The sequence below is a fragment of the Aulonocara stuartgranti genome, assembly GCF_965226115.1.
Source record: "Aulonocara stuartgranti genome assembly, chromosome: 15".
NCBI classification, from domain to species: Eukaryota; Metazoa; Chordata; class Actinopteri; order Cichliformes; family Cichlidae; genus Aulonocara; species Aulonocara stuartgranti.
Genome location: NC_138951.1, coordinates 16,846,190 through 16,872,340, shown reverse-complemented (window position 1 = coordinate 16,872,340; position 26,151 = coordinate 16,846,190). Strand labels below are relative to the sequence as shown.

Here is a 26,151-nt window from a genome sequence, read left to right as displayed (position 1 = left end):
TGTGCAAACGAGCTGGCCCCAGTGTTTTCTGGCATTTTCAATTCCTCACTGCAGGCATGTCATGTGCCTGCCTGCTTCAAGTCCTCCACCATAATCCCTGTCCCCAAGAAACCTAGGATCACTGGACTAAATGACTACAGACCCGTGGCTCTGACATCTGTGGTCATGAAGTCCTTTGAGCGCCTAGTTCTCTCCCATCTCAGGACCCTCACGGCCCCCCTCCTGGACCCCCTGCAGTTTGCATATAGAGCCAACAGGTCTGTAGACGACGCCATCAACATGGCCCTACACTTCATCCTGCAGCATCTGGACTCCCCAGGAACCTACGCCAGGATCCTGTTTGTGGACTTCAGCTCTGCCTTCAACACCATCCTTCCAGACCATCTCCGAGACAAGCTTTCCCAGATGAATGTGCCTGATCCCATCTGCCGGTGGATCACTGACTTCCTGACGGACAGGAAGCAGCATGTGAGGCTGGGAAAGAATATCTCGGACTCCCGGACCATCAGCACCGGCTCCCCTCAGGGCTGTGTTCTTTCTCCTCTGCTCTTCTCCCTGTACACCAACTGCTGCACCTCCACCCACCAGTCTGTCAAGCTAATCAAGTTTGCAGATGACACCACCGTTATTGGACTCATCTCGGATGGGGACGAGTCTGCCTACAGGAGGGAGGTTGAACGTCTGGTGTCCTGGTGCAGCCACAACAACCTGGTGCTGAATGCCCAGAAGACAGTGGAGATTATTGTGGACTTCAGGAAGCACACAGCCCCACTCCCCCCCATCATCCTGACTGACACCCCCATCACCTCTGTGGACTCATTCCGCTTCCTGGGTACCACCATCACCCAGGACCTGAAGTGGGAGCCCACCATCACCTCCGTCATCAAGAAAGCCCAGCAGAGGATGTACTTCCTGAGGCAGCTGAAGAAATTCAACCTGCCAACACGGACGATGATGCAGTTCTACACTGCAATCATCGAGTCCATCCTCACCTCCTCCATCACCGTGTGGTACGCTGGAGCCACTATCAGGGACAAACAGAGACTGCAGCGTGTTGTGCGCTCTGCTGAGAAGGTGATTGGCTGCAGACTCCCATCTTTGCAGGACCTGTACACCTCCAGGACATTGCGGCGTGCAGCTCGGATCTCAGCTGACCCTTCTCACCCTGGACACAGTCTGTTTGACCTGCTCCCCTCAGGCAGGAGGCTCCGGTCCATCCGCACCAGAACCTCTCGCCATAAGAACAGTTTCTTCCCCTCTGCTGTTGGACACATGAACAATAACCATATGACTGTCCCCGCCACTAACACATGAACTTACGCTGTGTTCACTGTATCATTCCATGTTTGGCACTGATCACCACCTGCACTCATGTATATATCTTTCAACGTAGCACTCTTAATTCTTACTCTCATGTATATATCTCATGTATATCTCATGCACATATCTTTCCACGTAGCACTTTTAATTCTTATCCCTACTTTTATTTTTTCCATGTCTATTTAAGTGTTATTTATGACACCATGTTTGCACTGAAGCACCGCAGCAATTTCTTAATGTTGTAAACCTGCTCAACATTTGGCAATAAACCCCATTCTGATTCTGATTCTGATTCTGAAGGAGCAGGTTGTGATGCACCACACGCTCATGACCTTCTTTGTCTCTGATATGGCAGATGTGAAGACCAGGATCCAAGTCGACTACTGTGTACACAACAGGTTCCCATTTGTCAGAGAGCTTCCTTTTTCCTCTGACTCCCTTGTTTGCCAACAACACCTGGTCCCCTAGTGAAAGAGGCAGACCCTTCACCTTTCTGTTGTACTGGTCAGACTGGTGTCTCTGCTCCATCGTGCTGTGCTCCTGGGCTTGGAGCATGGCAGAGCGCAGGTCATCCATCAGTGACTTGACATAGGTATCATAGTCACAAATGGTGTCATCATGAAGGACATCCCGAAACATGAGGTCAACTGGCAACCTTGGGACCCTCCCAAACATCAGGTAGAATGGCGCAAAGCCGGTGGTCTCGTGTGCCGTACAGTTATACACAAACGTCATGGACTGTATCATCTGCGGCCATTTCTGCTTACATCTGGTGGGGAGGGACCGTAACATGTTTCCAAGGGTGCGATTAAATCTCTCTGTGGTACCATTACCCATGGGGTGGTATGGTGAAGTGTGGGATTTGGTAACGCCACCCAAAGCTCTGCAAGCAGCTCACTCTCAAAACTAGCTCCCTGGTCAGAGTGAATGCGCTGAGGGAAGCCATACACACAGAAGAATCCATCCCAGAGCTTTTTAGCAACTCTCTTAGCTGTCTGATCCGGGCATTGGAATACATGTGCTAATTTTGTGAAGTGGTCAGTAATCACAAGGACATCCACTGACTTGTTGCTGTCCTCAGCTGACCAGAAGTCAATGCACTCAAGTTCCAGTGGAGCACAGGTCTTAATGCTTTCCAACGGGGCCCTAGCTGCTGGCTCTGGGATCTTGCTGAGAACACACTTGTGGCAATTTCCCTCATGATCGCGCACATCCTTCTCCATATCATATCAGAAGAAACGTTGACGAGCCAAGGAGAGTGTGCGAGGTTGACCTTGATGACCAGCATTGTCGTGTATGCCAGACAGCACCACTTGTTTTAGGGAGTCAGGTACCACAAACTGGAATCTCTTGTGTTTGGTCAGTGGGTCCATCACAACTCTGTAGAGGACACCATTGAGGAATGCTTATCCCATTGTTTCAGGAGCCGCAACGTTTGTTGGTTCTCATGACAGCACTCACGTCTGGAGGGTCTGTGCTTACGCTCAAAATAGCAGGCTACTCTGGAGATCACAGGATCCCCTGTTTGATGAGACAGGAGATCAACATGGGATAGCGCATGAGAGACATCACAGTCAGGTGGACTAATGGAGGTCAGATGACCAGCGAGGGATGTTGCACGCTGGCGAGAAGCAGACTCCCACTCACAGAGGGAAGACATGAGAGAAGACACGTCATCAGTTGACAGAGACACATCAAGTACAGCAGAGGGTGGAGCACTGCATATCGATTGAGGTTGACAGGTCAAACGGAAGGCATCTTGGACACTGGCATCTTTCACATCACTGACTTGCCCTAGCAGCTCAAGGTAGGGCTCCGACAGGAGGCGCTGGGCCAAAGGCCTCACAAACGGTTCCCTGCTCAGGGTGTCTGCTACGATGTTCAGCTTCCCAGGAACATATTTGATCTCAAAGCAGTATGGTGCAAGCTTAGAGACCCAACGCTGTTCACAGGCATCCAGCTTTGGCTTAGTCAGAATGTATGTGAGAGGATTGTTATCAGTCCAGACAGTGAACCGGTGACCCTTGAGCCAGTGGCTGAACTTATCACACACAGCCCACTTCAGAGCCAAAAAATTCAAGCCGGTGTGCAGGGTATTTGGCCTGACTGTGGCTGAGAGACTTACTAGCAAAGACTATAGGTCTTGCTCTCTCCTCACCAGCTGGCACCTGGGATAAGACAGCACCCAGCCCATCCATGGAAGTGTCAGTTGAAAGGATGAATGGCCTCTCAAAATCAGGATGTCCCTCAAATGCCTTCTCGCAAGCAGGAGTCCAGTCTTGAGGGGTGAGCTTGCGAAAGGTTCCAGGTTTCCGACTCCCATGGCAGCCTTTAGTCCTCTTCTGACCGGCAGTTAGAGCAAAGAGTGGCTTCGCAATACGAGAGCACCCTGGAATGAAATGCTGGTAAAACATCACCATGCCAAGGAAGGATCTCACTTTCTTCTGAGAAGGGGTGCAACCGTCACCATCCATAAGGTCAGTCTTTTGAAAACTGGCGATAACCCTCACTTTATCCTGATCAACCGAGACACCATCAGCATCCACGACATGACCCAAAAACCTCACAGAGCGTCTGAGAAAGTGACATTTTTTCTGTGCCAGCTTCAGATTGCTGGTCCTCAGGCTAGAGAAAACAATCTCAAGACGTTTTAGGGCCTCCTCTTCTGAAGGTGCAAACACCAGCAGGTCGTCAAGATAACCCAGGAGGCTGGAAAAGTTCAAGTCACCAAAGATGCTGAGCATCATCCGCATGAAAGATGCTGGGCTGTTGCATAGACCCTGGGGAAGTCTGTTGTACTCATACAGGCCAAGAGGTGTAGTGAAAGCCGTGTACCGTCTGTCAGACTCATGGAGGGGAACGTTGTAGAACCCGGATGTGAGGTCCATGGTGCTGAAGAAAGCATTCCCACCAAGGGCAGCAAGACAGTCAGCCTGATGGGGCAGTGGGTGAGCATCCTTAACGGTTTTGGCTTTGAGCCAGCGGAAGTCAGTGCATATCCTCAAGTCACCTGTCTTCTTCCAACCCATTACCAGTGGCGAGGCGTATTCGCTGGTGGACTTACTGATGATGCCTTTCATCTCCATGTCTGACAGCACCTCTCGCAACTTATGATAGTGAGCCGGGGGTACTCTGCGATAGGGAAGCCTGAAAGGGTGGTCGTCAGTGAGGTGGATATGATGGACAAAGTCTTTCGCCTCACCACAATCCAGTTTGTCTCAAGAGAACACATCTTGGTAAGTCAACACAAGCTTCACCAATTTCCTCTTCCACCCATCTGACACTTCGCAGCCCTCAATGTCAATATCAGCCAACCCAGCGTCTTTGAGTAGCTGTGCAGAGTCAGGCACAGAGTTTGATGAGGGAGGAAAACTGGTATGCTGGTCAGTCAGAGTCTCGCAGAGACCTTGAGTGATGGGCAGGTCCTCTACAGCAATACAAGGAAAGACATCCGCAATCTTAGCATTGCGACGAAGTGTCACAGGGCTCTCTGTTGGGTTAAGGACTTTCATAGGGACCCAACGATCTCCCCACATGGGTGTTATAATGCGCCCCACCATTATGTTCTTTGGAGTGGAACGGGCTGACGTGGGTTCCACAACGACAGTACTTCCTGGAGACACAAGGGCAGAAGGTGGCAGCTTTCCCCAAACTACATATTCTTTTTGTGGCAGGAGGGTGACACTCTTCCGCAACCTGACTGTACCTACTTTATCTGGCAACACAGGAGCAGACCACCGAGATACAGCTCAGCAACTGCAGGAAGTCTTCACAATCAGTGCCAGTGTAATTGGAGTTAATAAGCTCCCAATACTTTGTATCAGCCTTCATCTTCTGAATGATGGGCCGGATCACATTGCTCCCCACAATGAGTTCATCTTTTTGCCCAGGAACCACAAACATTGGCACAAGAAACCTCGACCCATATACTTCAATGTCCAAATCATAGATGCATTTGGGTTGTGTGAGAAGGCCACCGCAACCAACCAGCACCACATTTTCAGAGACCTGCTGCGGAATCAGAGCAACACCAGCAGCTCTTAGCTTGCTATCAGCATCTTCACTTAGTGTGCATGACATACTTCCTGAATCAAGCATGCCTGTTAAGGAGCACCGGCCACTGACGGACACTGAAGTGTAAAACAACTCACTAGCCCTGCCAACTCTTTGTGAACCCATAATAACAGTCTTCTCATCAGAGAGGCTACTACAGCAGTTAACATATATGGCTTCTGGGTCTGTTGCATTTCTGGGGGTTTCATCAACACTGCCCATGCTACCCCTCTTGTTACATGGGCTGGCTAGTTTAAAGCAGCATTGGTGGGAGGAGGGACTGAAATGCTTGGTTTCTGGTGCAACTGTGGGAATTCACGCCTCATGTGTCCAGGGTCAAAGCAGCTGTGGCATAGCTTGTACAGCCTACAATGCACATGGGTTGTGTGTTCATGTGAGCCACACACTCTGCACGAAGCACGATGAGCACTGCGGTGCCCATGGGAATGACCTGTGGGTTGTGGGCACCTAGGACCAGTGGCTAGTGATGCAGTGCACATGGACAGAACCTTGTCAAACAGTGCTACCATCTGTTGAACACCTGGCTCAGCTGGAGGAGGGCTGGAAACTGGCAAAGATGGGGGCATGACATGAGGAGTCAAGGGAGGACAAGCAGAGGGCTGCTGAACACTTACCATGTCACCAGAAGAGAGAGGCTGACATGTGGCTGCAGAGGGACCAAAGGGCATAAGATACGAGGCTGGCTCATGTGTTACTGGGACTGCTTGAGCACCGCTGGAGTGGGGCTGGCTGTTAACAGCAACAGGGCTCTGATGTGGGATGGACAGACATGCTGTATTATGAGACGAAGCACTAGACTGTCTCATTTTCCTCACATAGTTGTCCAGACGGCTCTGAACCTCAGCTGCAGTCCACTCCTCAGGGGCCTTCAGTTGAAAAGACAAGGCAAGACTGTGGTCAGGACAGTGATTAATGAACATCAAAACAACCTCACTACTGGGGTCCTCTACCAGCTTGCCGCGCCTGCGGAGACACTCATCAGCAGCCTCAATAGACTTGTTCAACCGGATCCAGTAATCCATGGCATTCTCACCTGGACGTGGCACAGTACTGTAGAAATCTTTCATGGGCAGGCTGGAATATGTCAAGTCGCTGAAGTTTGACCTCAGTATGTCAAACACAGCAGTAATAAGATCATTCCGATTCAACTCAGGGCGGCAACGAAGTGACACCTTGACCACATCTCTGGCTTTGCCAGTCAGTCTAGACATTAATATGGCAAACATTTCTTCATCTGTGTCACAGCTGATTCTGTGCAGCTAACATCTTATCATGTCCTCCCATTCACCGATGGGAAATAGATCTGTGTTGTCACCCTTGAAGTATGGTGGAGCTTTGGTGTCTGACTGAACAACAACCTTCAGCTGGGACTGGTCATTGCAGCTCGAGGGCACATTCTGGGGAGACTGTGGCTGGGTGGGGGCTGGCTGGTGCATAGAGTTAAGAGAGGATGTGATATTTTCCCCAATTTGTTTTGCTAAGTCAGTAATCAAGCTGCTCAACATGTCACTAGTGACAGCCTGGGTGTGTGTTTGGCGTTCGCAAGCAGCTGGTGTGGAGCTAGCTGGCATTAATGGTGAGTGCATCACTGACTGGTCTACAGTGTGGGTACCAATACCCAGGACTACTGGCCTACCCCTCCCAAAACACTTTGGAGCAATCTGATGACCCCTTCCCAAACCAAAGGTCACATTACTCCCCGCAAAGAACAGATCAGGCATAGCGCTATCCGCAGTTTCCTCACCTAACAAGTTGGCCCAGGTGGGATATCACTGTTTAACAGCAAAAAGAAGAAAAAAATGAGCCTAACCCCCACACACAATTATGTAAAACTTCACAAAACAATGAAATGTGGGGGGGAAAAAACATCAAAGAATCAAAACACCATACAAAATAAAATCAAATGTTGTTTTCTCCTCTCAATTAAAACAGACTGTAAAAGCCAATACCAATAGAAAAAAATGTATTAATTAATTACAATCCGTGCCTGTATAATTTGAGGCAACAATATGAAACAGTGACAGAAATGATCATCTACGAATTTGCCGTTTAAGTTCACACGTGACAGAGATGCCTGCAAGCCAAATTGCGGGGCATTGGTCACACAGGCACAATATAAAAACCTGTGAGTCAAAGCGCAGGGCACAGGACCCTGGCATACAGCGCACAGCTGCAGAGAGGAGGCGGGAAAATAGCGGCAGCAGAAGGAGGAGGAGGATTGGCGATGTGAGGGGTCACGGCACCAAGTGTAACCAGTGTGGTTCTGCGTTGTGTCTGATAAAAAAAGGTAAAAGAAAGAAAGACCTCCAAGTAAATAATTTGCCCACTCCAGCTCCTACGACCAAATACAAACAGTGGGGAAGAGGGTTAGCTCAACTCACCACAACTTCCAAGCTAGCAAGGAGTATATATTCATGCTAGCATTTATGGCGCCTAAAACACATTTATGATACACTACACACTTATAACATCTAACAAAAACAGGCTTAATAATGGCAATAATTGAACTAAAATCACAATCAGAAACATCAGGGTGGCTAAATATGAATTATATGTGTGTTTTAAGGTGTTGGAAAGAAATGACACCCACCTCTCCCACAGGGGAATTGTAGAAAAGGGGAGAGGCAAAAGGGGTACACTGTATTTATAGGAGTGCACCAAAGAAGAAGAAGAAAAGAATGAGGAGGGGCTCTAACTGATAATGAACATAACTACAGGCTTGGAGGTCCTAAAAGTCAGGTATAAAAGGAACGGTTTGGGGGTTTAGAACACATTTTGTGTAATTATAACAAGATGTGATTTATGACCCTGTTACAGCTGCACCTCCCGAAGATCAAACAATGAAATTATCTATAAACAAGGTGACTGAATGTGGAAATATGAATCATAATACGTAAATGTACAGAAATATACAGTTAACAGCTGGTTTAAGTAATAATTGATTGCATGCCCTGGGACAGACTGACAGAGGCGAGGCTGCCATATCGCACCATCGGCCCCTTTGGTTATCACTAGTAGGCGGTAGGTGAAGAGTCTTGACCACGGACACAACGACGGAGAGTGTCCGAGCCGGGGCGCGAACCGGCAATCTTCTGATCACAAGGCGAACTGCCAACTCTTGAGCCACGAACGGCTTAATTCGCAACGATAATAATACTTATGTGATGTAACACAAGCTTATAGGGATCATGTTATATACTTTTCCATAGCATTACATTTGAATTCGATCTTTCAAATAACGGACAGATATTTGTGAGATCATGATACATTTGTGAATGTATTTTAACATTCTAAATATGCATATGTACAGACAGATACATTTAATAATCATGACAATTATGTTGTATTACATTACAGTGATTTAGTGTTAATTTACATTCAAAATGTGAAGTCAAAGTCTATTTACGTAACTTTAATGATATTCTAGAAGAACAGAACATTACTGTAAAATGCACAGAAAAATACCTTCATATTAGGGTTTTTTCCTACGGTCGCAGCGTTACCCGCAACCTTGTTGTTAGTTCACATTCATTGGCCGATGCTTAGCGTCATGTTATTTATATTAATTGCAATTCCTACCTCTACATTTCTTTTTCAATACATATAATTAGCACAGCGTGGCCATGCAATGTTTTACATTGTGGCATGCAGAGAAATCTTAACAAAGAAGCTCAAAGAGAGAGCTTGAGCTTGTTATTTAACTCCAAGCTGGTAGGGGGAGCTCCTTAATAAAACACTTATGGTGCTACAATGTGCCTCAATGTTCAACAACAGCACAACAGAAGTCACTCATGGTACAGCACTCTCTCTACAAAACAACAACTGTCAGTGACTCTGCACCACGGCGTAAACACAACATTCAAGATAACGGTTTAAAGTAACGTAACCATAAACAATAAAACAAGAACATCTAAACAGCAGCACATGTCCCAAGGCATGATGGGAGACATTTCTGGATGTATTTTTACAATCTAAATATGCATATGTACAACAAAATATATTTAACAAACAAGTAAATTGTGTTTTATTACATTTACAGTGATGTTATGTTATTTTACATTTGACGTGTCAGATCACAGTCTACTTATGTAAATGTAATGATATTCTAGAAAAACAGTACACATCTGTAAAATACACAGTAAAATCATTTGACATTACTATTTTTGGAACAGTGTAGGCTAACACTAACTAGCTAACAAGATTATAAACCTGGTGCTAAACTAAGAGAAGCCACAAAATCAGTTTGAATAAGAGTAAACATTTACTCGCCAAGTCAGTGTATCAGGTAAAGATCCACAGCAATGACAACAATAATATCTTGAGCTGACGCTTTTCCAGGTTTGCTCAACATATTCCATAACAAATTCTGGCACCATGAACATGCGAACTGATCCGAGAGGGAGGAGGACGGTAGTCACGTGGCATTTTCAAAACACATCTTTCATCCTTCCGCACTGAGAAGCAAAACTTCCATCTTACTTAGTTTTTCTAAGTTAAGACAACTCAAATAAATTGAGTTTATCAGCGTGTTTGCATAAAAAGTACTGGTAACTTATTTAAATCGAGTTCTAATAACAAATTGATAAAAACTAAGTTCAGCCTTTTTAATATTTTTAATTAAACACAATATTACATTTTACAGTGCACGATGCCCAGCTGGAAACACTTCAGCTACCCGAGCTTCACCGAATTTACAGAAAATGTTACATTTTTGTGATTTATATCGTTATTGGACGATAGATGTTTTATATCGGGATATGAGATTTTGGTCATATCGCACAGCCCTACTCTGAGGGGGGTTAGTGAAGTGGCAGTTGCCCATTCTGCCGCCCTCACCATCCGCTGCAGTTTTCTCTTGTCCTCCACTTTTTTTTTTTTAATTTGCCAAAGATTTCTGACAAATATTTTGTACATTGCTGGTATTACAGTTAATAAAACTCATACACTTGAGGTATTATAGTGAATATTCAATGTAGAAAATGAGTCACCTTGAATCACCTCCCCTCCAGCAGGCCAGAAAAAGCAGTCCTGCATCCAGTTTTGCTGTCTTGATGTCTCTCATATTCTTCTATCACCGTTTCTTTTAAGTTGCAGACATGACAGTCCAACGACAGGCCACCCTGTTTTATGTGAAGCATGAAGCCAGTGATAACAAGTAATAAGAAGTTGATAACTGGGGATTTTAACCTGAACCTGCTTCATGGTGCAGCTCTCAGGTCTCTCTTGAAAACGTGTTTAACATCAGTGAGACCTTTACTCAACTATTACCCAATAAGCTCCTCTAAATTAAGAAATTCGTTTCCTTGCCTTCCTTATACACATACTCTATGATACCTGTGTCACACCACAGCATCATCCTGTCCAAGGACAGTGATGGGTTCTGTAGCTGTCCTCTTCCTTCTGAAGCTGATCACAATCTCTCTGGTCTTATTTACATTCAGCAGATGATTCATCACAAACTACTCTGCAAAATCATCAATCATCAAATTGCAATCACATTATGCAATGGAAAAACATGTGTTAGTTTACTGATGATAACTGATTATTTCTTGTTGAACTTGTTGAGCTTTTTCCAAGGATCTAAAGAAAGAGATTCTTCCACTGTAAGAAGTCCAAGTTGTTTTTTGTTTTCCAGCTTACGAAGACGGCCCTCTTGGTGACAATAAAAGCTCTGAATGGACTAGCAGCAGCACATGTTTGCAATTATAATGTTGCAATCACATATGTTCATGCTTTTTATGGCCATAGTTACGACTGACTAAAGGATGCTGTTCCTTCTTGCATTATATTGCGTGGCTGTGCTTTTATTTGGGATTCATGTGTAGATTGCAGACTTTTAAATGTAGTCTTCAAATGAGTTTGTAAAAATACATTTTTGTACATGAAGATTTTATTTTCAGTCAAAACTATGATGATGTTTGCATGGTGTAGAAAGACAATAGACTTAACCAATAAAAAACTGAAGTTTCTAATGCACTTAGAGGTTTCAGATCACAATACAGTATAAAAATCAAGACCAGCTATACGGCTGTGCATTTTTCTGTTTGTTTAGTCAGCTGTAGGCTGTACAATACATGGGTGGTGATTGAGGTCACACAGTCCCCTCAGTCATCTCTTTCAGCTCCTCTTCAGTGACCGCAGGCTGGTAAGTCTCTGTGAGTCAAATAAGCAGATCCATTATAAACACAAACCGAGATCTTGCACAAAAGTTGATCAACTTGTGGTGAAATATGAAACTCTGTGGTCTGGATATTCATCTACATAAAAAATAGGCCAATTTTGACACATGGAAGCAGAAAAAAGCACCAACAGTGTTTAAGAGAGCTACTTCATGCTGGCTGACAGGACAGAAAAATTATATTTGTGCTTTACTGTAATGAGAAGTCAAAAAGTATGTTGTGGAAAAAAGTCCAGCTTTCCCTTGCGCTACACATCAAAAAGTATTTTTAACACTATTCTTCCAATTTTTAAAAAACACAAATGCAAGGCTTTACTGTTTGTATTAGAGCCTTCATACCTTATATTTTTAGTGACATTGTTTTTTTGTTTTTTTAAGGTGAAAAGTCTTGTTTCAGTGTTTCAGCATGACTAAAGTATAAACTGGTCCTTCCCAACATTTACAACAGCCTTTGTTTTAAAAACTAACAAAATTTATTCTAAGATCTCATACTTGTAATTCAGACTCCAGTCTGTTTTATATTTAATATCTTTAGTTCAGATGAATAACAAGGAAATTATATACAGTAGAATAAACACCCCTCTATGTTCTATGTACCTTTATAAAAGGTCAGTTTTGATGCTATTAAATGAGGAAACAAATGAGGGTATGTCATTAGAGGTTCAAGATTGGTCTCTATAACCTACAAAATAAAAGCTTACATCAAATCTGCCTTGCTTAGATTAATGCCCACTAACAACTGTTATTAATCATCAACACTATAAAGGGTCAAGGCTGAACTTATTCTTGTTTACTCTCCCTGTTTGTTCCCCATGTTTTTTCTTGTGTCATAAAAGGCCTTAGATAACCTGATGTACCTTTCTCCTTTTTCGTGAACCTTCGGTAGCACCTGAACAGCACGACGAGCACCAATGCCTCCGTCACCTGAAAAGACCCATAGATCATTGGGAACAGAAACAGAGGGCCTATCACTTCCTGGGGGAAAGCTATCTTCAATATGGTGATGCACAGCTGGATGTTCTGACAGCCTGTTTCCACAGAAACGGTCCTCCGCTCCCTGGTGACAGACACACATGTTCATGAGTCATGAATATAAACAGAAAGGCTCATAATTCTTTCATCTTTGATGTGACTGCCTTGACTTGACTCGATGACTGAATTAAGCCAAAGAACCTACGACTGGCTGAGTCTGAAGATCGCAGAGAGGACATATCCAAAGGAGTAGCCTATCAAAGGCATGAGAGCAGCGATGGCCAAGAGCGGAGGAGACAGCACAGTCAGCATGACTCTTCCGATTCCAATGTTGGTTAAGGTGACGATCACCACAATAAAAATCATCATTATAATTAGGCCTACCTGCAAACAGCAGGACACGAAACAAATCAACTCCATAGCAATTTGACAGTTGACTGACAAGCATTTTAAGGCAAAATGAGGCGTATTCCCTTTTACTTCATAACAAATGTGGCAGATAAAACATTGTGAGCTGAACTTGTATTTGACCACAGTAGTAAACAGTTAAGGTAATTACTTTTTTTAAATTAAAGCTGAAAGTCTGACTTGAGTCACAACTTGATTGCTTGATTTAAAACCCACCATGATTGTGTACAGATGCAAAACTACAAAAAATGACTGTTGAAAAACTTAAGGACCTGACTCTGTTGTCAACAGATCCAATAAAAAGATCAAAACCAAAAATAAGCCGATCCAGTAACAAATAGTGAAGCCTGATTTCTGATTTCGAAGTGATACAGAGATCCTTTACCATCCAAAAACCAGAACACCATTCTCTAAACCATGTACTGGTTCACATTGACCTAGTTACCTATATACCACCCTGGTCCAAAGAACTCTTTAGGACTCACTGGGTAGTCATGTGATGTGAGAAAAATGAGAAAGATTCATTTAAAACATGTGACACACAAAATCAAACACTTGATTGATGTAAGAAAGTTTTGACTGATGATGTACTGATAAACATCTCTGTGCCAGTTAATCAACACTGTTTATCAGTTCTAGTGATCTGTCCAACCTTCAGACTCTTGTGAGTATGCACAGACCTTTGTGATGATCTTTGAGTACTGCGGCCTGTAGGTATTGATGATGATGCCAATGCCGCACGGCACCAGGATCATGACCAGTGATACGATAATTTCAACATAAGGGACAGCGTTCTGCAGGTCGGAGAAACCCTGACAGTAGAGGTAGAGCAGGAGAGGCATCATACCAAGAGCCAGCAACGTTGAGCAAGAGGTCATCACGATGCTGAAGGAAAAAGATAAGCGTGAGACCATGACAGCTTTTATCTTTTTGTAGCACCATAATGCTCAAAATTTCCTTCTCAGCATTATGTTGACAAAATGCATTCAAAATTTATCATAGTGTGAGACACTTCATAAACACAACACGAACAGGTTGCACAAATTCTGACTGTTCCAGAGGTTAAATACATTCTGTTTATATAGTGCCAAATCACAACAACAGTTACCTCAAGGTGCTTTATTTTGCAAGGTAAAGACCCTGCAATCAGATGACCCCCTATGAGCCAATGAAGAGAAACCAATGTGGAAGAAATATACTGTCTCTTTCTAAACTGCAGAAAGACTATATTTCTGTCTCAGATGTGTTTACATACAACATAAATAATGTGTATTCAGTATCAGTATTCTGAGGTTAAGCCAAGCAATGAGAAGAAAAAAATAATTAATATGAACAACAACAAGAAATAGTAGAAGAAGAATATTTGTGCAGCCATGTGTACATTACTTAGGGTTTCAAGGCAAAAAGGCAACAAAAATCCACTGCGAAACATTCCCGTTTTACCAGAAATTGAATGCTCTGGACTTTAATTCCCCTTTACAAAAAGTGAATTGAAAATTGAAAATATTATAATCTAGATGAGGTAAAATTTGACTGAAGAAAAGCAGTTTTTACAAATAGCAAGCAAGAGCCCAGTGGAAAGACTTCATATCATACTGAGTGTTTCTTCAGTCACATTTCTCACTCATTATGTGTTAATATACCTCTCTGCACTGAATCATACTTATTATTAATCTTTGGCTCTCTTCCAGAACATGTCTTATCCTGTCTTCCTTCTCTCACCCCAATTGGTCCCAGCAGATGTCCCCCCCTCCCTGAGCCTGGTTCTGCTGGAGGTTTCTTCCTGTTAAAAGGGAGTTTTTCCTTCCCACTGTCACCAAAGTGCTTTCTCATAGGGATCAAATGATTCTTGGGTTTTTCTCTGTATGTATTATTGTACAGTCTACCTTACAATATAAAGCACCTTGACGTGACTGTTGTTGTGATTTGGCACATAAATAGAATTGAATTGAATTGAATATCATGTCTAAATTAAGCAGCAAGGTCTCTAGAAGCCAAGAGCAGTCCTTATGTTAATTGTTAAGATCGCAGAGTGGATGTTCCTCTTATTTCTACATGCTATCAAAAGCACAGTCCAGTTTTCCCACTTTTCCTCTTGTGAGCAGCTCACCGTTTGGGAGCCTCATGCATTACTTCCAAAACCCTGCCTAACTGGAAATTCCTCATATCCTGCCGAAACATTGCTTGTGTTATTTTTGCTGGTTTGGGAGCCCATGACATGCTTGCCAACTAATTGTTACAAGGTTGGCTGCTACACTGTGTTATGCAACTCTAGTACATGCCATTACGCTCTTGTTAACATTCCTTTGTTGATCAGAGTTCCTGTTTTGTCAGTGGTCATTTTCTTGATCCCAAATGAAACAAAAACAAAAATTCTAATTCATAAAACATTAGTGGGGTTGTGTGAGATAACGATGTTCTTCCAGGCACTTGGTTATATAACAAGATAACAAGCTTGTAGTGACTGAAACAATCTGCATTCTTTGCCCTCATTGCCCACAGTCTGTCCTCACTGATCATGTTTAAGAGCAACAGGCCAAACGAGGTCCTCACATATCAGATAAAGGAGGACTGTCTCGAAGCCTAAAGTAACCACCTGTTGCTTCATAAGGGAGAGATAAGAGACGAGGTGAAAGGCTAGCCGAGTGAAAGTATAACGCCTAGGTGTCGCTCTGTTATGATAAAATGTTGATGATCTGTAAGACATTCATTTCTAATAACGTGTATCACTGCTTTTCAGACTGCAAGGTGTATTATGATTATCAGCGGTATGATAACAAGACGGATGAGGTTGCTTAACTTAAAAAAAAAACAGTTTATTGCATATCTTTTCCCAGAACTGAATTTAAACAAACACAAACGGTTTCAGGTTTGTGTCTTTAACTTGTGTGATATTTAAAGTTGTTTCAAAGAAAATTAAACCATCTGGATTTGGAGGTGTCAGAAGAAGATACCTAAAAAATGTGAGATTTTAACAGCAAACCATTTAGGAATGCACTTCCTCCCGCAGTAAGGGGTTTTGAATTTTACAAATAAAATAAAGACTAATAATCTCTAAGGATTTATGTCTTTGTGCGTTTGATCGTTTAAGAAAAAACCCAATGCATTAACAGTTTTGTAGCTAAATATTTTCTGTTTGTGTACCTGAGGTTCATGTCGCCCTGAAGAGCCAAAGCCAGGATGTTGGAGAGAGCTCCTCCGGGACAGCAGCCACAGATCAGAATCACCACAGCTGCTATTTCAGCCAACTTAAACAGCTGTAACGCAATAATCATAGTAACCTCATATGCAAAAGCAACAAAAGCAAGATCTCATAATGACACAAATGTGCACTAAGAATACCTTTAGCATTTTCTTTAATTACTTTTTTTAATTACTGATGATTCCTCTGCAGTTAATGTCATAGTTCATGAATAAATTCTTAATCAGTGAACAGATTAAATGACCATTTTATATATTCAGAAAAAAACAGAAAATACTTTATTTTACTGTTTTAGCGCTACTAACATTAGAAATGACAATTAAAAATGAAGTAAAGAAAAAACAGGAACACAAATATTTTCCAGTACAAACATATTATGCCTACTGCCTTTCTTACTGTAGTGTTTATACTCTTATTTCACTTTGCATCAGTACCAACCTTAGCTAAGAAAAAAGCTGTGAGAGGCATTATGCCATACTGAGCCACGACTGCGATAGCCACCCCCTTAGGTTTTCTCATATGATGCTGGAAACAGAAGAAGAAAAGTTCACATTAGCATAAGATTGTCTCCTTACATTTAGCTCACATATGAAACTGAACTTGCTGTAGTCACCTTGATCTTGGACACCTCCATGGTGCATCCCAGTGAAACCATGGTCACAAATAAGACAATTATCATAATTATGTTGATGGTTTTGTCCATTACTGGTGACATGGTAGGCATGTAACTGGAGGTGCTGTTTGCATTTGTGTTGTTGAGCCACGGATCTGGATCGGAGATAATATCCACTGTGTGGTCCATGGTGCCTTCAAATCAGAGCTGTGAGTGGAAAATCAAATGATAGAGCAGGCTGACTTTTGCAGGCTCATTCAAAGAATTTTGTATCCTGAGCACAGAAGAGGTGCATTAAATTTCAGTCAGTGTGACTGTTCTAATATTTATGGTGCATTTGGTTGGAATTGTAGCTGTTTTAACCGTGAGTCTTGCACAATGGATTTGGTGTTGTGTGCAATGCAGTCCGTGACAGTTAACTTTGGCTTTTTGCAGGTTTTGCAGTTGGTACTATGTTTGCTGCTCATTAGGCCAGAGTGATGCACTGTGAAGCAAAATAAAGTCAGGTCAATGAATGAGCAACTTTAACCTCCAAATGTATGGAGGTTAAGGTTTAACAAGTTGAACGTGTCAGATTGCTAATGATATGTATATTGGCATATTTATTACCAAGATTAACAACTGCCTTATTTGCAGGACCTGCATTTTTATTTTCAATGTTTTTCCATGAAAGGTTTGTTCTGTTTAGCATTCATTCTGTTCAATTTCAGTGACAGAAGAGTGAAATGAAGCATTAAACACATCTGTGTGGTCTCAGTCATCCAGGTCATTATAACCTTGAGAGCTTAAAATAAGCGGTAACCCGCCTTCTTTAAGTTTGTGAGGATGTTTCACTTCTCATCCAAGAGGCTTCTTCAGTTCTAAAGCCCAAAGGAGGATAGGCCCAGGTATTAATCTCCTAATGTAGGTTTTCCTATTTAGGGGTGGTCATTGACCTACTAGTAATCATGTGGATCATCACATGAGCCAAGGTGTGAAACAAGGCATGGCTCATTAAAATGCTAGAGGGTTAAGGGTGAAACCAGACTTTGCCCCACCCTATCATGTGACTTCTTGAGATCACTAGAGGCTAGGTGTGAGTGGAAAAGGTTCGCAAGATTGTATCGTAGATGGCTGATAGCTGTTGTCATTAGACAATGTCTCTGTTCAGCGATGGTCAGTCACAGTGGATGTAAACAGCCTCCATTACTCCTCTTAGAAACCATTGATGCTTTCAGCCCTGAATATGAACACTGTCATCTTTAAAGGAGTATCCTTTGTCCATCAAACACTCTGTTGTATGTGAGCATACACAGAGATTGAAGCAAAAACAAACCTTAATAATTACGATGGAATTCAAGTTCTCTAATTGGATAATTTTAAGTTTTATTGAGCTAGTTAATGCAGAGAAATCCTCGATAGGTTGAAGCTGCTTTATGGTGCACTCCTCTTGAAAAAGGTGTTTAATATCAGTTAGTTTTGTTCACTTAAATAAAATATATGAAAATAAATTATAAAACTAGATCAGAGAGTCAAATAAAGGGGTCTCATTCCTCACTGAATCGCTCTTAACGGTTTCTACTTTGTTTGCTTTCCCAGAAAGCTCGATGTTGTGTGGACCTGAGATAAGTTCCCTGTTTTGAGATAGTAGTTGTACAGGTCATAGTACACATTATATGGGCCTGAGACCATTTAATGTAATCATTACATGTGCTGTAGATGTTCAGACTTTGAAACTCCTTTGAATTCCCTTACTGTGTTTGAGGTAATGCTGCTGCAGCCTACACACCTTATACCATCCTGTTTTTATAGCACACACAGTGCTGCATACACAGTCATATAAAATGACTTATTTTGTGTTTACAAGAAGATGAAGGAGTTTAAAGTCATTTAAAAGTACAGTGCTTGACATTTAACCAAAAACACTTGGATAAAACGTGTTTAACATGGCATAGTTAGCTAAACAAAGCATATGTCTCGCTGAAAGTCACTTAAATCTAGTTAATCTGTGCATTAATGCACAACAACATGCAGCATTTGCTTGTTTCAAACCTCAAACTCCAGCATGCCTCCATCTCCATGTGACAACCACATCCTCCCTGCTGGCATGCTCACATGCTGTGTGCACACAAATTACTTTCACAAGATTGCACATCTCTGTTTTCTGCTCATATAAACAAGAACATGTTTGGGGGGAAAAAAACCCTACAGCACAGCAAAGCTCCATAAAGGTGTCAAGCATTACTTTTTGACTGTGCTGAAGGTGAAAATTGCACACCTAAATATAGAGGTCAGTCTGCAGAAAGTAGGAAAAAGAAGAAATTAGGAAAATTCTCAAGATGATTTCCAAGAAATGAACAGCTGCAGTTTTAAATTGAATATATATATATATATATATATATATATATATATATATATATATATATATATATATATATATATATATATATATATATATATATATATATATTTAAATATATATATATATATATATATATATATATATATATATTGCTGTATTCAGTGCTTTCTTTACCTTCTGGGACAGATTCTTCCTTTCCTCGTCTCTCGTCTCTTTGTCATTAAATCAACTCTTTTGTGTTGACACTCCTGTTATCTGTAACAAATGACACATGGAGGCTTCTGTTTGCGCAGAGGTGCCATCTAGTGCACAGCTGACTACAGCACTTTAAGAGAAAACAATCTCCTCCGGGAGTTTCTGTAATGAAAAACGATAAGAAACAAACAAACAAAAAAAGACTGAACTATTAACGAATAACTTTCTCTAACTTTAGAAAATCAAAAGGTGTCCATGTATTGTTTTTGTGGGTCCTTGCTGATCTGATTCATTCTTTGAATGAATCAGATCAGCAAGATAAGATTCTTTGATAAGATTCTTTGAATCTTATCTGATTCAAAGAATGAATCCGATAAGAACGCATTGTGTCTTTGACAGTGAACATCTGTGAAGGAGTCAGCACTGTGGAATTCCTCGAAGAGTCCCCAAAGATGTTTTCTGCGTATCCTGTTGATTAGCTGTAATTGAAGGAACAAGGGGGTTGCATTTTGAACAAATATCCAGAAAAAGACATGCCTGTGTGAGGCTTTGCTTGTAGATGAAAAATAATGCACCAAAAATGGTCATTTAGTGCTTAAAATTTTAGAATTACTGACAAATATTTGAGGCAGAAAGGGATGGGGCAGTGGTTTGTAGGGTTTGGCCTGTTGAGCTGTTGTAGTTGTTGTTGTTGAAGGAAAGCCCAACACCAAGACATTCAGAGATGAGAGCCGAGACATGTAATCTCTCTCTTCTGGGCCTGCTCAGGGACCTCCACCTGGGGGGACATGCCTCACCCAGTAGGCATCCCTGTCAGCTACCAGCTACTTTTAAGCTCTCTCGTCACCAGGACAGACTGGTATAGGTCGTGTCCAAATTCATGGGCTGCATCCTCCTGAGGCTGCATTTGTAGGCCGATTATGCCACAGCAACGCGACGACGGCTGTCCAAATTCGTAGACTCCTCCGAATGCAGCCGAAAAATGCGTCCTCCTTTTCCCAGAATTTGAAGGATGGGTCGGGTGTATCCTTCATGGCCCACCATATCCCAGAACTCATAGCGCGGCCCAGCCAATTCCAGTTTTGAACAATGCGGCTGCTACTAAGTTTTTAATATTACTCTTATTACTCTTTCTGGGTCACAAAATAAACTTTTAACATATTTTCAGGCGAGAATGTAGCTGTGTAAACTTCAAATATCTGCTCAGTTTATGAAGATATCGCATATTTGCAAAAGTGCTCTGACATTTTCGGAGACGTCTGTTATCCGCCAGCTCGATAGCTAGCCGGGAGCTCGAGGGTCACTAGAGCTGCCGAGAACGGCACAACTCCCGGCACATCATTTTCAGATCACCGCAGACTTCCGCTACTCAGGTTAAACGTAATATATAAGTCACTTAGACAACCTAAAAATGTTATTGTTTGGCTTTTTTCAGTGTTTTATTTGTTCATGAGTGAATCAGTTTGGCTGAGATTAAAGTTGTTAGATTAGATTAGATAAAATAAAACTTAATTATCCCTCGGGTGGTTTTCACACAGCTGAATAAACATCAAATAGAAAACTGATTAAACAGAAGTGTGAGACAGTCGAGAATTTACACCAGTGTCCTGTTATATTTTAGATAGCAAAGAGCAGACGGCTGAGTTGATTAAACTCCACCAAGACAGCGGTGACACAAATCTGAAGGTTAGACTGTCCAATTTCACAGCCGTTTACTTCCGGCCTACCCGACCATCTGAGGACCCGGCCCACGTAGACCGTGAGAGCCGGGTCCTCAGGAGGATGCAGCCCATGAATTTGGACACAACTATAGTGTCCACATCACTGCAGTCACAGCACCACTCCGTCTGTTGATCTCCCGCTCCCCTCTCACCTCACCCGTGAGCAAGACCCCGAGATACTTAAACTCCTCCACTTGGAGCAGTAACTCATCCCTGACCTGAAGTGGGCACTCCACCCTTTTCCAGATGAGGACCGTGGCTTCAGACTTGGAGGTGCTGATTCTCATTCCCAGCGCTTTGAACCTCTCAAGTGCGAGCTGGCTTCATCAGGTGGTGTCTTGCCTTGGGCAAGACACCTTACCCTACCGCCTACTGGTGTTGGCCAGAGGGGCCGATGGCGCGATATGGCAGCCTCGCTTCTGTCAGTCTGCCCCAGGGCAGCTGTGGCTACAACCGTAGCTGCCTCCACCAGTGTGTGAATGTGAGAGTGAATGAATAGTGGCATTGTAAAGCGCTTTGGGTGCCTTAAAAAGCGCTATATAAATCCAACCCATTATTATTATCTAGTGCACAACTGACTTCAGCACCTCAAGAGGTGAAGCTCATCCAGGAGCTTCTGCAATGGAAATGTAAAAAATAAAAAATAAATCTGAATGAACTGGTAACTAATAACTTCCTCTAACTTTATGAAGTCAAAAAGTGTCTTTGTTTTCTTTTTGTGTGTCCTTGCTGGCTTAGCCCTTTAAAGCAAGAGGCATTGTGTCTTTGAAGATGAACATCTGTGAAAGAGTTGACATTGTGGAAATCCCTGAGGAAGATTCCCAAAGATGTTTTCTGTTTGCCCCGTTGGTTATGGACCACAATGAGTCACAGAGTATAAATAAAAAAAAGAATTTGCAGCCCTTTGTCTGAACACAATGCTGTAATCACAGAAACACCATCTTAACATATCCAGGGGGTTGCATATTTAAAAACAAATTTCAACAGATGACGAGTGGCTGAACAAACATACAGAAAGAAGAGGTCTCTGCTTTTAGATGAGGAATGATGCACCCGAAATGGGCTTTTAATGCTTAAAATGTCAGAATTTATCAAAAGTAGAACATTAAAAATACAAACAGATGATTCAGTCATTAGGAGTCTGCAGTCTTGCTTTATTGCTAAAAATACTTGCAATGATACCTTTTTGCCTGCTGGTTTGCCAGCAGATTAGCATCTGCCAGGTACAAACTCCACACATGATCACAAGTTATGTACAGCTGACAGATTGTTACCTGAATACTGATGCCAAGTTCCTCACTGGCTTTCAAGAGCTCATAATTCCATGCCAAAAATGATAGAAGTAGCTCTGAAATGACAACAGTACATCCTGCTTTATGCTTTAAGATGTTTTTTGGTTATAGTTGTGATAAAGATGAGTTTCCAGATGGGTCCGGGATGGGCGTGAGGTTCTGGGGGCGCTCCGTCTCTGGGCTGGGACCCGGACCGGGCCTCCGGGGCTTGGGTCCTGGTTGGTGTGTTGCCGGGGTTGTGGGCGGGTGGGTGCATGGGGGCCCAGCCCTGGAGCAGGGTGCCGCCGGTGCATCGAGCCACCTGGGGGGCTCTTCAACTGGTGGGGGAGATTGTCACATCTTGCAGGAGCTTTCCTCTCCTCAGGAGCTCCCTCTGCAGGAGGGGGAGATACAGGAGAGGTGGAGGAAGATCTCAGCCTGGGTGTTTATTGTCTTATGTAGTCTGGAAGATGAGTGGATGGTGGGGTGGGTGCAGTTTTCTCTGTGGTGGGGTTGGGTGGACTGTCCCGGGCTCTGTGGGGCCGGGCGGCGCTGCTGCACTGGGCCCCGGTCTGGATGGGCCTGGGCCCCCTTTCCCTGGCGGGTCGCGGAGTGTGGGGGTGCTTACTGGGGTCAGCGGGGGAGCTGGCCCCAGGGAGGGGTCACTTGCCCCTCCCTTCCTTCCCTCCCCATCTCCAGCTGCCTCCCTCTTCCCGCTCCACCACAACCACCCACACATGCAGGGTCTTGGAGTAGGGGTATGTCACCAGGGTGCAGAGGAGGCTACCCCCCCCCCCCCCCCCCCCCCCTGTCCCCTTCTGGCTGCCTCTGCCTCAATTTTATCCCACAACTTAGACATTCACATTACTCACACTCTCATTACACATACATATAGGATCTTGGGGGTGGGCACGATACACGGAGTCCAAAGTACCATCAGGGTGTACACCCCACCCCTGGCATCGTTGCCCACCTCTCAATTTTAAATACACATAGACATTGAGGGCTAGCAGGAGGGACCATGCGCTTACCTGCTGCTCCTTGGCAGGTAGCTCCAAGCCCTCCTGGGTTTTAAATGCACCTTAAAACACACATGCATCAACACTACAATGAGCGGGTGGAGGGAGGTTTGGAGTCTTCTCTCACCCCCATTCTCTGCGACCTGCTGGAGCAGGGGGGCTAGGAGGAGGAGTTGGCCGTCCGACTGCGGTCTGGAGTGTGGAGCCTTCCTGCTGCTGCGGAGTCGGGGCGGTCTGCCTCCCCCCACCGCAGGGAAAAGGGAAACACCACCTGGGTCTGGGTGCAGTTCCCCCCTCCAGGGGCGGGGGCACCTAGACCCGGTTTGTAGAGTACGCTTGGGGAGTGTGATTGTGTGTACAACGTCTCTTTATGTCTGTCTCCACGTTGGTTGAGTGTGGAGTAAGTGCATATGAGAGCATGAGGGTGGGAATGGATGTTTGTATCTGTGTGTGCCTGTATGTCTGTGTCTATATGTCAGGTTGGGTGTCAGGCGCCACCTCTCTGGGGACACCTCAGGCCCTCCAAGGTTTGGAGGCCTATCTCCCCCTACCACCACTTCCCCTGCCAGTGGCGGACTCCCTCAGGTGTCGGTGCGTTGGTGGTTCTTTGTGTCTGGGGGTGGGCGTCCAGGTACACACCGGCTCACTCCTTGGCGGCCGCTTATCGGGGCCTGGAGCCTGGGGCTCGCTCGGGCCACTTCGGAGGTGGGGTGCCCCCGGCCTCTCGGCCTGGGGCTCGGTCACTCAGGCGCAGCTGGCTGCCGGCGGAGCTCACGGGCGCGTCACTGCAACTCCCCCTGGCTTCTGCTCCGCGGCTGCTGAGTGAGCCCTCATCTGGGACTCTCCTCAGCTCTTTCCGGGACAGTGGCGCAGCTGCCCCTCTGTTGGTCTTCCTTGGTCTCTTGTGTTCTGGGGGCCTCTGGATGTCTGGAGTTTTGATCTCCTCCACACCTGCTTCATGCCCTGGAGGACGGGGCTGTGGCCCCCCCACACCCTCTAGCAGATTATTACATGAAGGAACCTTTTAAAAAACAAAAAACAAGCGCGTCCATGCTCACAGGTGTACACACGAGTGATCACACCCACAAACTACACCCTTTTTGGCTCCTACCTCAAAGCACACTGTGTTCTGTTGATCTTATGTGCTGCACAATAATGTTTAACATTTAGTATTTACTGTCATATTCCCATATATCATTGTGATGTTGTTTATTCTATTACTCTTGTTCTCTTCTGCTTGCTTTCTTTTTTCTTTCTCAGCAGGTGATCCAGGTGATTGATATATGCATTTTTTTTTTCTCTGCCCGTTCTGTTGGTTTTTGTCTTTTGCCCTTCTCCCCCGTCCCTCTTCTCAGCTGTTTCTCTTTCCCTCTTTCTTTCTCCCCTTCTTTCCCCCAGTCAAGTCTGTCCCGTATTCAGTAAGTGAAAATAGAGTGAACGATAAAGGGTGAATCGGGTGGACCATTGCGGCAAGGCTGGGATGGTCGGTTTGGTGGGGTGGATCCGTTGGGCATCTTTCTTTGCCTTTGGACGGCAGTTCTGAGGGCGGGGGAGCCAAACAGGACAGGCCAAAAAAAAAAAAAAAAAAAAAAAAGACAATACCAGATATATGACCCTGAAAATTTTTTCATCTAGTAGAACTCTTTCAAACACACTTGTGTCCCTTTGGAGTCATAAATTGAACATAAATTTACAGAAACCATTAATGTCTCCTCTGATTTAAAATAAATAAAACACTACTAGGAGTAACTGTGACAACCACAAAAAAATAAAAAAATAAAATAAATAAAATAAAAAAAAGATGAGTTTCCACTGTTGCCGATGGACTTGTGGGAAGCATGTGGAGTAGCTCTATTTATTTGAAAAGAAGAAGATACACACATAAACACAAAAGTAGCTTATAAAGTGGTGTGGGCTGAGATTTTGGTATAATACATTAACATTTAGCTTATTTAGTTCATTTAGTGTATTTTTATATAGCATTAGCCCTGTGTCTGGCGGGATACATTCGGGTGTATCCGGCCTCCTGCTTTATGGAAGCTAGAATAGACTCCCACTCCCCATGACCTTGAACCGGATAAGCGGAAGAGAATGGGTGGATGGCATTTGCATTTATTATCAAAATAACTTCTAAACAGCAACAACTACAACAGATCAACAGGCCAAACACTACAGGCCTATTGTGTCAATTGTGTCAGCTTTTACGCTGTGAGAATCACGTCCTTCCCTTAACCCTGCATGACCAGTTGTTTATGAAGAAAACAGAAAAATCATAACAAAAGCATTTAAAATGTAGATAGAATAGAGATACATTCAATCTGAGTCAAGACACTAATAAAATTTTTCAAATATGTATATAGAACAAATTTCATATATATAATGATGTTTAAGTAAAACACGTGGACCCCGTGAGATACTGTATATACAGGTGCTTCTTTAGACACAGTAATCCAAGGTACTGGATGTCGTGCAAATAAAAAAGAAAGTCTGGAGAACAGTAATACTCCATTGAAGCAAATTGGCAAGATGTCCCAGTATGACGCAGAAAGAACAGAGATTGGCATTTCCAAAAAAGCCAACACCATTTACTGTAAATCACTTGAAGGGATCTACAGCTGACATACAGCACAGACTGCATTCTGTTGTGAGACAGGCACAGTGAGTCAAAACGTACCTGCTTGAAAGATAAAAATGCTAATTAGTATCACTGAAGAAACGGCCTCTGTTTTGGTTACTGTTGCAAAAAACAGAATAATTATCTTTATTCTGTTTTTTGCAGCACATAAGTCCTATCTCGCTACTATAACATGATGCACAGCATTAAATTTAATTGTAAT

General features: G+C 43.5%; 1 protein-coding gene and 1 long non-coding RNA gene across 2 annotated transcripts in view; both read right to left on the bottom strand.

The window, feature by feature from the left end:
• LOC309689602 overlaps positions 1-26,151 on the bottom strand; it is a 395,670-nt gene that overhangs the window by 136,505 nt on the left and 233,014 nt on the right. The window lies entirely within an intron of this gene.
• Positions 9,084-19,365, bottom strand: slc10a1 (solute carrier family 10 member 1). Its single transcript, XM_082506136.1, has 8 exons — positions 19,283-19,365; positions 16,768-16,974; positions 16,593-16,679; positions 16,097-16,209; positions 13,633-13,837; positions 12,750-12,928; positions 12,430-12,629; positions 9,084-11,547 (listed from the first exon to the last, which is right to left on the bottom strand). Exons 2-8 carry the CDS (start codon positions 16,954-16,956, stop codon positions 11,486-11,488), a joined length of 1,035 nt encoding a protein of 344 aa, XP_082362262.1. The 5' UTR covers positions 16,957-16,974; positions 19,283-19,365; the 3' UTR covers positions 9,084-11,485.